Source organism: Cyprinodon variegatus, unplaced genomic scaffold (genome assembly GCF_000732505.1).
Source record: "Cyprinodon variegatus isolate N-32 unplaced genomic scaffold, C_variegatus-1.0 Scaffold151, whole genome shotgun sequence".
Lineage (NCBI taxonomy): Eukaryota > Metazoa > Chordata > Actinopteri > Cyprinodontiformes > Cyprinodontidae > Cyprinodon > Cyprinodon variegatus.
In genome coordinates this window covers 491,558-507,608 of record NW_015150604.1, presented here as the reverse complement: position 1 = coordinate 507,608, position 16,051 = coordinate 491,558, and the positions used below count along the sequence as shown (strand labels likewise).

The 16,051-nt window shown below is 39.2% G+C and overlaps 1 protein-coding gene across 7 annotated transcripts in view; it reads right to left on the bottom strand.

Moving 5' to 3' along the window:
- The window catches only part of LOC107086401 (sodium/potassium/calcium exchanger 2-like), an 84,147-nt gene that overhangs the window by 45,956 nt on the left and 22,140 nt on the right, over nt 1-16,051 (bottom strand). For 4 of the 7 annotated variants that reach the window (XM_015377319.1, XM_015377320.1, XM_015377315.1 and 1 more), the window contains exon 3: nt 1,199-1,246. The exons of 2 other annotated variants lie outside the window; for them this stretch is intronic. In XM_015377319.1, the coding sequence (XP_015232805.1) occupies nt 1,199-1,246 (48 nt within the window). The remainder of the gene's footprint in view (nt 1-1,198; nt 1,247-16,051) is intronic. One more of the 7 variants, XM_015377317.1, reaches the window with a different exon arrangement.

Sequence of the window (16,051 nt, the reverse complement as noted above, 5' to 3'; positions counted from 1 at the left end):
TGAATTGTACAAATAAACTTGCCTTAGCGTAAATACATCTTGCAAATAAATGTCTTTCTATGCAAGTTGAACAGTGTGTGGGAGCTGACTTCTGAAGATAAATAAATAAATACACAATACTTTATTTTTGGCTGTCGGTGTAAATGAATCCATGAGTATAACCAGAACAGTTTTTCAGATATTTATTTGTAAAACATCTTGAAATAAAGTATGGAAATCGGGTCTACTTTGGGTGGGCTTATTCCAAAAGCATCAAATAAAACACTAAGGTATATGATTGTGACGTAATAGAATAATAAAAGGTTTGAGGTTTATTAATGCTTTTGCAAAGCAATTAAGTATTATGCCGTTATCTTATTTGTTTAAAGTGATTTGGAATAAAATAACTGCAGAAACATTTGATGATGTCCTGTGCCGTTCTTCAATCAAAGGGTATTGGTGTGGCTTGTAACATTTACTCAGAAATGTGTTTTGACCTTGGAAAAACATCTCGCTATAATCCTCTTTTCCTAAAAACCCATGTGTGGAACCTGAAACTAAGTAAAAAAAATCATAAAGCACTGCTGCTTCTTATAACTATAAGCCTCTGCCAGTTGAGACAGGCGTGCTAAGTTAGAGTGACAGTTCAGTTTCTTCTCCAGAACGAATTCTCGTCAAGGTCACCCCCAACAGCTGAAGCTAAGCCAGAGAAGAAGGAAAGAAATCAGGCGCCGTCACAGGTGACAGCTGTTGGGAATCTGTCTGCCTTTGGGTGATCTCAGGTGATGCGTGGGCACCGGAGGTGTGAGGTGTTAATTCACAAGTCCGTATGGGTGTGAGCGGGAGGCGAGGGAGACAATGCTCGTCTGGTGACACCCGTAGATCTGCTGCTTGGCTTTATTTTCCCCCTTTCCTGCGTTCTACATGGAAGCTCTTACACATGCGTTAAAACAGTCTGCAGACTGAGAGACACGTGCTCCTTGTTTAATTGCCTTTTGCATGCCGCGTGCAAAGGCAAACGGAGGAAAAAGCAAAGGGCTTGAGAAAACAGACGGCGCCACTCTCTGCACACAGAGAGGCTGAGGGGTGGAAGTAGCAGTGTGCCATGTTGCGTTCACAGTGTTGTGGGAGAAAAGTTACACATTAAGGACATCTACACAGAGAACAAGGACAAACACAGAAGCAAGATTGCAAAAAGAGTCAGTCAGACGAGACCTACCGACAACTTGCCATCTTCGTCTGGTGCCCCGGGGCTCAACTTCTCATCCAACACAGAGAGAAGAGGAAGTAAAAGAGGGGGAGAAAGGGAGAGAAAGAGAAAAGAGGACATACATGTGAAGCACGCCACACACATAACCACAAAGACTAGATGAATAGACAGTAAAGAGATTGACATTACTGCACAGCAACAGTGAAGACTGATTGTGATGTTAGTGGACAAGACTTTGAAGGACAGATTCCTCCCCTGCTGTCGAGGCTGCCTGTTGTGTTTGTCACAAGCTGAGCAGGATCAGCCTGCATCTACTTGAATTTCCTTGAATTTTTAGCTAAAATGTCACTTAAGGTTTTCATTCAGGTCAGTAATGTCAGCCGTCAAATAAGACATTTGACTCATTTCCTGGTTTAGATTTTAAAGCTGTCAAGGACGTATAACTGTTCGATGCATAAAGTGATAAGAAATACAAAATGTAAATAAAAAATATCTATGGTAATTTGCAAAAACTTTGTAAAATGTTTTTATTTTACTACTCTTAAAAATAAAATATTTTATCCTTAATTCAATAGGGTTCGGGGGAATCCTTGGATTTCCTTTTAGATGTGCCATACTAACAAGCCCAAAACTGCATACCTGGTCTACCGGGAAATACAGAAATGTACAAACATTTGAGGTTGCTGGGCCTTGCAGTCCTGTATCATGCTAAGGTTTCCAAGGCACCACATAGGAATTTATATTATGATTCTATTTCTAGTAATCTTGGGTGGAGAGGACTTACAGTTTTCCAGGCTTGCTGAAGGCCTTTCCAATGTTTTGGATTATAACTGGTTTTGCTTCTTTTCATTTACTGAATATTTTCAGCAAAACATTTGCTTAACTCATCTTGGATTTAAAGCATTAGGGGGGAGTCGGAACATCAGGGTTTTGAAGTTTGTTTGTTTTTTTGGGATGACCTGGATGATTGAGAATCTTCACCAGCAGTTTGATGTAAAGTAAGTTTCACCTCAAAAGACTTTTGCTGTTATCTCCTGTATGTAAAATAAAATCAAATTGACTTTTAGGCAGGGTTATTAGAGGAGTAGCAGTCGGTGGATACTTGTTAGAGGACTGACTTTCACGCATAAAAACTTAAAAAATAGAAAGTGTAAGTGATTGTTGTCTACTGGCAACTTAGTAAAGAAGCTGTTTTAAATGGGGCCTTTATCCATTTAACATTATCCAAACACTAAAATTCTGCATAAACTAGAACAAAAAACTAAAAGAAACTAAATTTTGTGTTGTACTTTTAAATGCGCTAAAGCTGTTTAAAAAAAAAAAAAAAAAAAGAGGGAGTCCCCCCTCCTTCCCTGCCTCTAAAATACTGCAGGCCGACTTGCTTCCGTTAAACTTAGTGTCCATGACTCAACATAAAAAAAAAAGAGATTAAAACACAAAATGGCTTCCATGGGAGAGAAGAATCAAGAACACATATTTTCCAACTAATTTCCCAGCTGTGATACTGATAATTTCTTGGAACCTTTGGGTCTTGTTAAAGGTATAGTGGAGGATGTTCTTTTTCCAGGTGGATCATCGCAATAAGTGGTCCTCCTAACTGTCAATCATTCTGGTGATATGTTTATGTAAGGCCGTTCTACGTGCTCGTCCCTATTTTCCCTTACCGGTGGTGAATCTGACATAGTGGAAAATTGCAAATCTTTTTTTGAAAGTAAGCTTGTACGTGTGATACAAACAGCAGATTTTTAAACAGAGCGTGCACGAGGAGAAATGGGTTTGTGCATGCTCTTGCACACATGTTCCCTCTCGGGTACAGGTACATGGTGTGCATGTGCCTAAGTCTGGTCTTTTCTAAAATTTGCGAAGATCCTCCACAATACCTATAAGGACATTTCTTGGAAGATAATGTAAAAAAAAATCCTTGCTTGGTAACTGAACATACAGTATTGGTGAAAAAGAAGTAATAAACAAGAAAGTGTGTACCTTAGCAAGGCAAGATTTTGACAAGCTACAAATCTGAAGAAGTGTGAAAGAACACTATGCGCTGTTGAAAGTGCCCTAAATCACTACAGCCAATATTGTTTTCAAAAAAACAGTCTTACTAAACTTGGCCAGTCAAATGGAGTAATCAGAGAATGAAAGGACTTGGTCGAAAGAGTAAACTCAAAAAGTCAGAAGCTGCCTTGAATAAACCTCAGAGTTACTTTTCAGAGAAGAAATACTAGAAAGCCAAACAGTCCACCAATCATGGTGTTAAAGCATGAAGGTCAAAAAGAAGGCAATTGTCACTAAAAGGCACCAGAAAGTCTTGAAGGAAATTGTCCTAAAAACATAGAGTGTGTCTAAGGTTAAAAAAAGCTAAATCTAATGGGGTCATTTGATGAAACTTTATGTTTGATGGAGAAACCAGGAGCCCAGCATTCCTTTATCTTTAAGCTGCAATCTTGGGAAGTAGCAGGGATCCAATGAAATGATATACAGCTACATAGATAAACAGATACACTTTCAGTTTAAACCTTTTTGATATGGCTAAAGATAATTTTCAGTGCTTTATTTTTGCAAATGATCACTGACATTCATAACACAGCTTGATGATAAGGAAGAATTTCCAGCATTTTTAGAAAATACACTGAAAATTATTCTAGTGATTCTGCTTTGTGTGTATTTCAGCTAATTACACCAAAAGGAAAGGTTTTTTTACAATCTTACATCTTTGAGGCTGAGTTTGACTGTAATGACCCCGACGAACTGTGAAATGCCAGCTTGAATGGCAAGAACTTGCCAGTGCACACTCAAAGCATTAGAGTCGGAAAAGCTTTCCCAAACAAAATTTGACCGATCTGACTTTTGAGGAATGAGCTGTGTTTTCTTTTTTTTTTTGTCTTATGGATTTGACTAAAATTATCCTGACAGTGTAAGACATTCTGCAGGAGGGGATATGGAAGGACTGAGTGGTAGGACTGGACTTGGTACAAGTCCATCTGGCATGGAATCATTTTCAGCATAAAGTAGGAGCTCATAACTATTTTTGTTGATTTGTAGTGCGTACACCTAATAGCTGTCTTACACAATCTTCCACCTGAACTCTGGATCCCTTTTTTACCTCTTGAATCCAATGCCCACCTTGGCTGCTCTGATGAGGGCTCAGGGTTCTTAGTAGGTTTGCAGGTGCGTCAAACTCTTTCCACTTTCAGATAATGAATTAAATGGAGCTTTTTTAAAGGTGCAGAGAGTAAATTATGGTTTTATAAACTAACCCTGGCTTTAAACTTCTCCACAGCTTTATGTTTGACCTGTTTACCTTTTCTACTTATTACCTAATGAATGTGCCCTAATTTCTGTTCATTTTCTAGGGGGGGACAGTGGTGTTGGATCTAGGAGTTTGCCCTGAAATCAAAGGGTTGACAGTTCAAACCCCAGCTCAGGCTTTCAGTGTTGTTATGTCCTTGGGCAAGACACTTTACCTGCATTGTCTACTGATGATGGTCAGAGGGCCCGGTGGGGCCAGTGTACAGAAGCCTTGCTTCTGTCAGTGGGGCCCAGGGCAGCTGTGGCTACACTGTAGTTTGCCACCATCCTAGTGTGTGTGAATGGGTGAATGACTGAAGAGTAAAGTACAAAATAAGTACAGGCCATTTAACATTTCAGTTGGCCCATAACTTGAAATTCTTCTAAAATTGATCGGAATTTTATGATGTAATGTGAAAAAACTGGAAGCAGTAAGAGTCATTTTAATGTGGGAAAATGGACCAATAATTTCCCATCGTTATTTGGTTAAAAACTGAAAGCAAACAATTTTCCATTCAGCACACAAACATAATTCATCATGCTTGTCTTTGTCTCTTAAGTTTTATTGAATCAATTTGCCACACTTTCTTCAGTAACTTAGTTTGGCAGCTGAAGCATTAGGTTGACAAACTTTAGCAGGAAGGTGAAATTACAGTATCACGCCAGTTTCTAATGTGATAACGTAGTCACAAAGCACGTACAACATTGAAAAGGGACTCTTGTCTTTCAAACAATCCTTCCATTTTTTCACTGCCGTCATTCTCAGCAGGGCTCTTTTTTTTTAGCACCTTCAAATGCTGCAACAGTTTATTTTTGAAACAAAAGACGTGCTCCAACCGACTGACTAAAGTGCGCTCACTTCATCTCCAAAAACCCGAGTGTGAAGCAATAGTCGCCTGAGGCCCTCAATCTCTAAATGTGAGAGAAACGAAACACACAAAAAAAGGCTTTTGTTCAGCTCCTGGAATATCAAGGCATTCTTTGCCTGCCTACGTGGTTTCAAAGAGGAACTTGCAGACCGTGGAGGCGCTGGTGTTTGCTGATAAGGCTCCCTAATGTCCAATGAAATTCAGAAAGTAATCCAGTTTGAGCTTGTGGTTTGAAAGAGGCCTAAACTTCAGGACGAGGCCTTATTGCTTGTTAACACCGTGATTCAATTCCAGGCTTAATGATGTTGCTTTGCACTGAATACCAAGGTGAAAACATCTGGAGGTGTTTGTGTTACTCCCAAAAGCCTGTTGGGTTAAAGGGGGGCATTTTAAGTGGTTTGTGGCCCCTTTAGAGGATTGTCTCTAAATGGAGAAGTTTTAGATTCAATTCGCTGAAACATTTCCTTGTTTCATGTATTTTGAAAAACAAAAAATCACTGAGAATGTCAGATTCCGCTGCTTCTCAGTGTTTCTGTTTAACAGCTCATAATGTACCATGTATCAGCTTTGCCTCTGCGGGTTAATTACAGAAGTGAGAAAGATGCAAAAAAATAAATTAGTTTTTTTTTTTACATTTTGCAGAAGTAGAGCTAATCCTGATATATATATATATTTTTTTGCAGAGCTATTATAACCCCATTTCCTTCTTCCCATTTTCACATTTATGGGTTAATTCCCTCCACACTGCAGCATAAATATCCTATTTCCTTCCATAGCATCCAGCTCAAAAGCAAATCAGGGGGTTTAAAGAGAGAGCAGGTGAATGTACCGGATGGAAATTATGCCATGAGCTCCCCCATTAAGCCGGCGTTAAATATTATGACTAATAACCGCGCGGGAAGATTAGTATGTTCTCTGGAGTTTTTCTGTTCCCTAATACCAGCAGCCGAGCTCTTACGTAATGTCACGTCAGGATCTTTCTTGGAAGCGGATTAGCCGAGGGTGATAAATGTCCTTCTGCAGCCATGTTAACACCGTGTTATGGAGATATATTGATTATTGGTGTAACTAGATGTGGAGAAATAATAAAAAAAAAGAGTTGAACCTGAAGTAGTTCTGTTTAGTTTTTTCATCACTCGATTTACTAACAGCTTAACGCCGGGATGTGTTAGAGGGATGTGTTGACTCTGGTGAAAAGCTTAAAAGTAGAGCCGGAAATCCTGATTTTTAAATATCAATGGTGGATTACAAAACTTTGCATATGAATCTAAATGCAAAGGAGCTTTTCTTTTTTTGTTGTTGAATTTTTTCATTTGTATTTTCTTTATGCTTTAGCTGCTGGGTAAAATTACATGGAGTTACAGAATTAACATGTTGTTTACTTCACTAATGACTATATTTAAATCTGGGTTACTTATCCTTTGAATGCCCTAGCGTAAATCATGCTATTCTATTTATAGAATGTGAGGCAAAACTTCTTTTTCAATCCATAAACATCTGTGGTTTTGTTTTTTTTCACACATTTTTTATGTTTTAGATAAGCATATTTAAATAATACATATTCTTTGGGGAGTAGTTTTCTAGTGCTTGTGATCTAAGAAAGCTGTAAGTACCTCAGATCCTCACAGATACTGCTTTGGGTAAGAGCATGCTCCTTGGGTCCTCCTCACTACTCCCTAAGATGAGGGGTTTAATTCAAGAAAACATCTTGATGGATTGTATGATTTCAATGATATTAAAGATTATTTCATAAAGAGAAAACAGGGAATGGCAAAATGTAGCTTTAAAATAAAGACTTGATTTATCAGGGAGATACCATCTCAATTTAACTAAATCCTAGATATCCAGAAATTCTCCTTCAGCACTTTCTAAAGAGAATAATTTGTATATCAATTAATTACAGCTTTTCATTCTGTTGGGATCTGGAGCTGTACCACCTTCCTCCAGCAGAGTGCGCCGTGGGTCCTCCAGAGCTGGAACCTTCCAACACACACCTGAGGCGCATCTCCTCATCAGAAGTCCAGCCCTATATAACCTGCCTCCAGACCTTGCTTCGACGCCGCAGTGTTGACCTAGTTTGGTTAGCGACCTGAGCCTAGTAACCTGAGAATCTTAGCTATCTCTTGATGAGATCAGATTCTAATTCTTCCTTGTTTTTTGCCTCACAGGAATCCTGTCTCTACCTGAGGCTCTGGATGAGCTTAACCTGCCGTGTCTGCCCTCGTGAGCCAAACCTGAAGACTCCTCTGTGGATTCCTCTGCAGCTCTTGGCTAAGAGCTGGAAACTCAGATCTAGGTCTGTCCTCAAAGTCAGAAGCAAGACGCTGAAGCAACTATTGGACTCTGCTGAACAAACAGTCTCTGGACCCAACAGTTCTCTCTCTCAAAGTGAAACCCGGACTCCTTCAAGGTATTCATCTGAAACATCAAAGACTCTTAACTCATCAGCTCGTGTGCTAACTGAACTATCATCTCTGCAGACTCCAGTGAACCTGCCCCCTGACCAGTTCCAGTTCCTGTGCAATATTCATATGCTTGTGAAACAATAAACTCTGTTAAACTTTTTATCCAGCCTCCGTGTGTGTTCTGCATCTTGGGCTAGCTCTGATACCCATCATGACACATTCAAGGTCATAAAGCAGCAAAGCAGCCCCAGGTCATGCTAATGCTGGAATGTTTGACTGTACCTATGATCCTTTCTCTATTTATTTTTCATTATTATTATTGGAGTAGTCGTAAGGGGATGCTCTGCTTCCAAAACCTTCCACCCTCATCTCATCAACCCACAGACAAAAGCCTTATTTATGTTTGAAGAATCTGCAACATCTGATTTTTGGCAACGTGCAGCTAAGAAAACTACGAAGTCGACTGCCCTAACCCATGTGTTGTGCTGTATATAGTGATTAGGGTGGACATTTTATATGAGCGTCCAAATGTCTATTGGATGAAAAGGTAGTTGACTCGAAATTTCCCACAATGCACCTTGAAAAGTAGTATATATCACTAGATGAGATATAGCCAAAAGTGATTTGCAAGAGCTCTCCTCCAGAGCATCATGGGATTTGTTTTGGGGGCAAAAGAGAATAAAGATGGTGCAGGCAGATGGAGCCGGAGTCACATGACCAACGGGGGAGCAAAAAGTAGTCATCATCTGTCAGCTGAGGAAAGTTCATAGTTAACTAAGTTCACTATGAAGTCCACTATATAGTCCCCGCTCTACTGTATATGGTGACTCTGACCTAAAGATATCTGATCATTTAGCCCACAGTTATCATCCCGAATCAGCAGACAATGAAAAACTCTTGGAAATAAATAATTGTCAATCTTGGATGACACGAAGAGGCTCTTAAACGGTTGCAAACATCAGTGTTTTCTACGTGTACATGTTGTGCGATATTGTAAGTGTTGGATTTGTGCCATACACACCCATCTAGAGTTGGCCAGAATATTAGGTACAGTGGTAAAAGTTGCACAGAGAATAAAAGCTGCAGACCTTTTTTCGCAAAGCTGGAGGTTTAGTTCCCAACTGTGAAGAACTCTTCCACTGGGGCCATCTTTTTCTCTCTGGATAGAGGAGTTTGTCTCTTAGATCAGGGGGCCATTTACACTACAGTATATGAATAACCTTTGTATTAAAACAAGACATGTGCATGTCACACTAAAGCATGAATTTTTATATTGAAAATACACTCACATTCCAAATGTGTGACACCTACTCTAAATGATTTGAAATATGTGTAAAAGACAAAATTGGACAGTACCCCTGCTGAAATGCTTAAAACATTAAAACCTCTATCCCACACAGCCCCAGACATTTGCCTACACATGCTTACAGCAGCCAGTCTGTCCATCAGAGCGTGACAGAAACTCCTTTGAGATTCCTCCACCTAGATGTGTTGCACTAGAGCTAAACTGTCAAGTGGCACGATGGAGGAGCACCGCCCATCTCTCTCCCGTTTTGCCTGAGAGACGATAATGATGATCTTTTAAGGAAAGAAGTGGAAAGATGCACAACAAGTCAAGAAGCCACCCTCTAGCTAATTAGGAACCCCTTATTTTTTTCCTAACAAGCAGAACTAATTACAGGAGCTGCCATCAGACTGATTTCCCACAAGGCGATTCTTTCCAGGACACATGCTTCCCTGTACTCAGCCAATCAGTTTCGCAATTCGAATGAATAAAAAGGTTGTTGTTTTTTTTGTTTTTTTCAAACTGTTTTGCAGGTAAATTCAGTCATGCCTTTTCCTTTTTTTCATGAAAAGTGTCCCTGCTTTTTCTTCTAGCTAACTTTTCTATACGAAACATGGACATTTTGCTACATTCTTTGAAGATATCTGCATTAATTATGGTTTCTTGTTTTCAGATCAGAGTTGCTGACTCTAATTTTCTAACTGCGTTGAGTTCACTGTAGAATCTATTGAATGAAAGATTAAATAAACAGCAAGGTGGGTCAGCATCTGTTAAGCCCGAAAAATTATAACACAGTATTAACAGTTCTGTTTATACAATTGCATAAAATTTAGACATTTTACAGTAAATTTAAACCACATTAATGGCACACTGGTGTGTCTAAATGATTCTATTTTCAATCGGTTCATTTTTCTGAATGCATTTGTCCTTAGAAATGTAGCTACTGCTGGACAGAGTATTAAGGACAATGGGTTTTGTCTGTAAACTGCTTGTATTTTATGCTATTTTAGTGGTTTCTGAAATATGCTAACTTTACTTTTAAAGATCAATGAAGATTCTACAGGCAGATAATAATAATAACAGGAAGTATCCTGAAAAATAAAGTACTCTAGTGGTTGATTCAATTGTGTACAAAAGCTGATGTTTGTCTGATTGCTGCATACATTATAGACATATTTGAGGGGTTTCTAGTATAATTTTAGCTCTAAGTCCTATATCCAAAAGGAATTATATCCATTGAACATTTAGATATAAGTTATTTTCATTCAACAAAAAAGTTTATTTCAGGTTGAAAATATTGCAAAACATACTAAAATCAAATACAAGGTAGTTTTGGAGAGAGTCCTGTGTTCCTCAATAAAAGTGTATATGTATTAGCATTACAATAATCAAACCTTTCTTATAATTGTGCAGCTTTCTGGATGCTTTCCACTGATATCTTGACTTTGTTGATAAGCTCCAAGTCTGTGATGTTGAAAGGACTTATCCCTATCACCCTCATCTTTAGCTTCTCAATTAGATCCAAGTCAGAATTCAAATTGGGCCATTGATGTTTATCTTACTTCAGATCAAATGGAACATGTTATAAAAATTAAAAGATTACATTAAACTTTAATCTGCCACATGTATTACTAATATTGGGAGCAGAGTTTTTTTATGAAAGCGTTTAAAGCAGTACTTTTGTTATATCTGGATATTCCACTCTACAGTAGATGGGACACCCTTCAAGAGCTTGTGATGTATTATTGCTGCCTCTTATTTACTGTATTATAAGGGTTTCAAATTAAATATATCTTCATGTTTAAAATATTCAACATAAAATACAACCAAAAGAGTACAATTTTGATATAATTTCTCTCTAAGTGAGTTATTCTGACAGCTAAAATCATATTTTACAGTCTATGCTCTAGTTCTAGCTCTAGTTCTAGTCTATGCTCTATAAAAAAAAAGAAAAAGAAACAGGACGTTTCTCAATATGTGTACTTGTTTGTTCTCATGTCCTCATGAAACATCATCAGCCTCGGCCCTAGTACTGTTCCTATTCAAAAGAACAGCAACTCCCTATTTACAGAGTATGCATCAGAGCAGACTTGTCAGTTCTTAAGATTGACAGCTGTCCCAGCATGTACTGGAGCAGGAGCAGCTTTCAATGAAGCGCTCAGAGTATTAAGTTAAAAGTTCTCTTTTCTCTTGCTGCTGTTCAATAAAAGTACGTTTTAAGATCAACATTATACTTTTAAGCGTCACTATATGGCCCATTTACCGATTTAATGCGTAATTTAAAAAAAAATTCCAAAGTTGAGAGGACTGTGGCAACCAGCGGACCTCCGAGGGTAACGGTAGCCAAGTGTACTCCTAGATCGTCTGTAGCGGCCCTCTCTCGGCATAACCATGTATGAAGGACAACTGGCTCTGATGGTGATTTTTTTGTTTAATTCGGCAAAATGTTCCTTGATTTGTGTTTATCTGACTATGTAAACTATTATTCCCCCAATAAATGAAAAAAGTAAGAATTTATTATTATCTAGAGACTATTAATAACAGGAGGTGAAATACAGCTCCAGACTAGCTGACATACTAGTACTTGTGACGTGGTGACATCACGAGTATGCTTCTGTTCCAACTGACCTATATTTATGCTGGATGCTCCCGTTCTCCCCATGTCTATACTGTGCTCTTCTCAAGAACATACTTGGCGAGGACATGAATCCATACTCGCCTTCTTGTGAATTGAGCAACAGCCACAGTTTTGAAAAGTTAGTTATTCATTATTTTCCTGCTTTGTGTGTCAACTGTCATGGTTGCTAAGCGACAGAGCGAACCTCGGTGAAAGTCGCGGAATGCTAGACCTGTTTGAATTCACAGCCAAAACTCTTCCGGTCTCCTTATTTCCAGGGACTTTGAAGGATCCAGTCCATGTGGACCACATCCTTGGAAGAAACAGCCCATAAATTTGAATTTAGCCAGAGATTGTCAGGGGAAGTTCTCACTAGTTAAGTTTACTTGTGTTACCATTTATTTTCACTTCCTGTTTTATTTTGTATTCATTTCCTCTCTAATTTTAGGCAAATTCACTTCATGTTACTCCCTGCAATCAGGATCTGCCACACCTTAATTTCATTCATCTGGAGTTTGCGATCCTCCTTCGTTTGTTGGCCTATTTATTTCTGAGTCATGCAGCTTCCCTTTGCCAGTTTGTCATTGTCTTTTAAATCAAGCATTCCAGACTTTTTTTGCATTTGAAAATAGCTTTTTAGGGATTTTTGACCCTGCTTGTTTTTGGACTTTTCCTTGCCTCTGTTTTTGCTACTCCTGCTTACATTGGATTGTTGATGTTTGACCTCATTGTATTAAAAGAACCTTGAACTTTATTCCACTGTGTCAGGTCTTGCATTTGAGTCCTCTATTCCTGAGCCGTATAATAGTGATGACATCAGGAGTCTTTATAAAAGAAGTATGTTCCTGAACTGTTGAGTCCGTTAACAAACGTTCCTGATTCCATCAACAGTAACTGATCCATGCAGTTCTGCTCTCCTTAGACGTCCTCAGCTACAATATAGCTGTGTGTATGCCCTTTAGCCTCCTGCTGTGAAACAGCTGGGTACCGTTGTTTTTAGTAAATGTTATTCAAACAGGAATAAATGGGGGATTTGTAGAGGCTATTTTTAACTGGTATTACTTCACATTTAGTGATGTGGCAAAAAATGTTATCAGAAGGACAAAGTCTGCTGGGGGATGTTGGGAAAAAAATGAGGAAAAGAGACTGATTTCAAAGACTCCAAATATTATCCTATAGATATAAAAAAGAAATACAATCAGTCATAATGAATTCCTTTAGGTTTTACCAGTTAAATCTTTAAAATTAAGAGTCTCATGCTTTTAACTAATTTGTGTGGGATATCAACATGGCTAAGCTATAGAGCAGGCTGAATCCAGGCGGATCCGTTTGTTTGCCAACCTTTAACCTTTTACAGCAAGTTTTCTCCTTCCATCCGTGTTTCTTATTAAGGTACTCATAAATAAAGGCCACTAGTGGCACAAAACCTTTTAGAGAAAAAATTATGCTTTAGATGTACAGGGCATGGAAATCCAGATCTACAAAACCCTAACCATAGAAAAGCTGAAACAGAGGTCCTGTGTGAGATGTGAGCACCCAGAAGACCTCTATGTCTGCAGAGGAAACTTGCTGCCTGTATTTCATTTTACCGGTGGACATTTAATACAGACCATAATATGCTGATAGAGCTCTGTCGAGGTCACCTTCGTGGGCTTTGGACGAGTAGGTTTAAGCTGATGGAAGCGTCCTGCATCAGCAATCGACAAAAAGAGTGATCTGTCCCGGATGTAAAACATAAAAGAGAGGCAGATTGAAAGAGGCCTCGCTGCAGACTTGACTGCACTCATTTTGACTTCAAGGGATTATGTCTGCTGGTGTTTATCTATAACGGTCTGCATGGTGTCAGGTCTGTCTGCAGCTGGGAGATCTATGTGCCAAGCACTTTGAGCGGTGGAGACATCATTGCCCAGGATTTCACAAATTACGTGTATAACGTGAACTGCAATTCTTGCAGCTGATGTGAAGTTCAGCTGCTGCAGATTAGAGAGGCTGATGATGATGAGGGTCAACGCCCACCCCTCCTTAGAGGAAGCTCTTTAAGCCCGTCAGACTCACTAGTCTTTGGCCAAGTCCAACGACATGCATATTTTTTCATGCCGGGCCTGGGTGTTTGAATCTGGGAGAAAGGGATCTCAGCGTCCTTGTGATGCTGTTATAGTGCTGTTACATTATCCTAATTCGACTCCACTTTCCAAAATAGCCCCTGATCAATAAGGCTTTCAGTTTCTTGCAAGCATCAACATTTTACCCTCAGACTCTCTAATTTCACATAAGAGCAACTTATCTGCTTAGACCTGGGGTAATAAAGCTGAGAGCTCTTTACCTTTGTTATTTAATAAACACAGAATTGTTATTTATGAGACTAATTTTGTCAAAGTTTACAAAAACTGGCTTATAGTTATAATAGCGATATATATATAATAGTGATTCCAAAATTTCCAACTACATATTCCCACTAGAAGGTTTTCCCACCTCTTCATTTTGTTTTCCTCCAGGTGTTAAAGGGGTCATAGAATGCAAAACCAAGTTTCCATTGTCATAGATGAATAACGATAGTTCAGTGGGTGAAATGGACGTACAGAGAAGTTCAAACCCCATTGACACTTCCTTGCTAGGCACCTGGACCTGACTGAGCATTCGAAAGGAGCCATCAGCTCCGGAGCTGGTCCGGGAACCCCAGTGGACGGGAGCAGGGAGCTGTTGGGGGACGGAGCGACCGAACCCGAACCGGTGGTGGTATGCCGCCTGTGTTCAGGCTTCTGTCACCAGGTCAGGTAGGGTTCGGTCGCTCCGTCCCCCACTGGCTCCCTGCTCCCGTCTGCTGGGGTTCCCGGACCAGCCCCGGAGCTCACAGCTCGGTTCTGCTGCAGTGCACTCGACCAAAATCCCAGGTGATTTTGAAATTCCCCCCAGACATTTTTTTAGGTATAAAAAGTAGGACATGTCCGGTAAAAAGAGGACATCTAGTCACCCTACCATATCAACAATTTGATGTTTCAGTGAGTGTGTGCTTGTTGCTATGATGCATCTTTGCTCAACAGCTTTGCTCATTGTAAACCAACCAATCAGCTCACAGCTCATCTAAATATTTATGAGCATACCATAAAAGGAAGAAAACCTGTCGTTCCATTCTAGGGCTTTTAACCAGGCTTGCATTAGGGTTCATAGAACAGCAAATATGCCATTTTCAGCCCAACCAATGTTACACACCCTATTCAGAGACCTTAAGGACCAGCAGTAAATACCCTATAAATCATTCTATGACCCCCTTTAAGTAATAGATTTATTCTATACCTGATTTGAGCATAATCTACACATAGTACCCAAAAATGTACTATTAGTATTTGCCAGTTCCTAACACAAAACATGCCCCACACCATGATGCCACCACCGCCATGCTTCGCAATGGACAATTGATGAGTAGATTTTTTTCAGATATTAAGTTTGGATTTCAGGCCACAAAATGAAATACATCCCAAAGCATGTGGTTGCTCTTACTCTCTATTATCTTTTCAATCTCGATATCCATACCCAGGAACATTTGTAGCTTTTTTTTTTCTTTACTTTGATTGCCTAGTGTCTTTTTTGCTGTTGTTATGTTCTCTGTTTTCTGTCCCTCTCATCTCATGCTGATGTGGAAGCAGACTTCTAGAAGTTACTGTATATCTTCTGTGTTGTCTGTTTTTGCTGTTTTGTTTTCTCATTTCATGCACTCTTTCCTGTCTCTCTTTGTCTCTCCCCTTAATTTTTATCCCCTTTTTTCTTTTTCATCTCCCGTTCCGCCTCCTTTGTATACAATTTTACCTCCTAAATAATTTTCAGATAAAGTTTCATATAAAAAAAGGAGCCTTCACACTGTCTAAAGCCATGTAGGGGAAGCAGCAGCCACGCCAGGATTATCTTCATTATTATCAGGCTTATATACAAGTCTCCAAAAACAGCTTACAGGGAAGCTCTCACTGCTTTTGATTGTGAGACAGTAAGCCTGTCTACTTTTAAGACAAGCTCAAATTTGTCCTTATGGCTACAGTTATCTTTAGGATGTCCCTGTAATAAAATCAAATCAAATTTATTTGTAAAGCCCTTTACAATAGCCAAATGGTACCCGAAGTGCTTTACAACAAAGCCATAAAAACAATACATAACACGTATAAAAACATACAAGATACAATTAGTCCCTGTAGTTATAGTACTATAGGCTTGGTCTGAGTTTGCATGATTAAACTGCAGCATTTGTCACTAAAAGTACACGTGGCTCGATGTCTCCATTTACCTGTGCCTCCTTTCACCGAGGTGTTACTGAGAGAAAAATACAAAGAAGTACTTGATCAGCACTTTCATTTAGTTTTCTTTCATATAGTAAGAAATTTTGGAGCAGAGCCTATGGGTTGTTTCTAA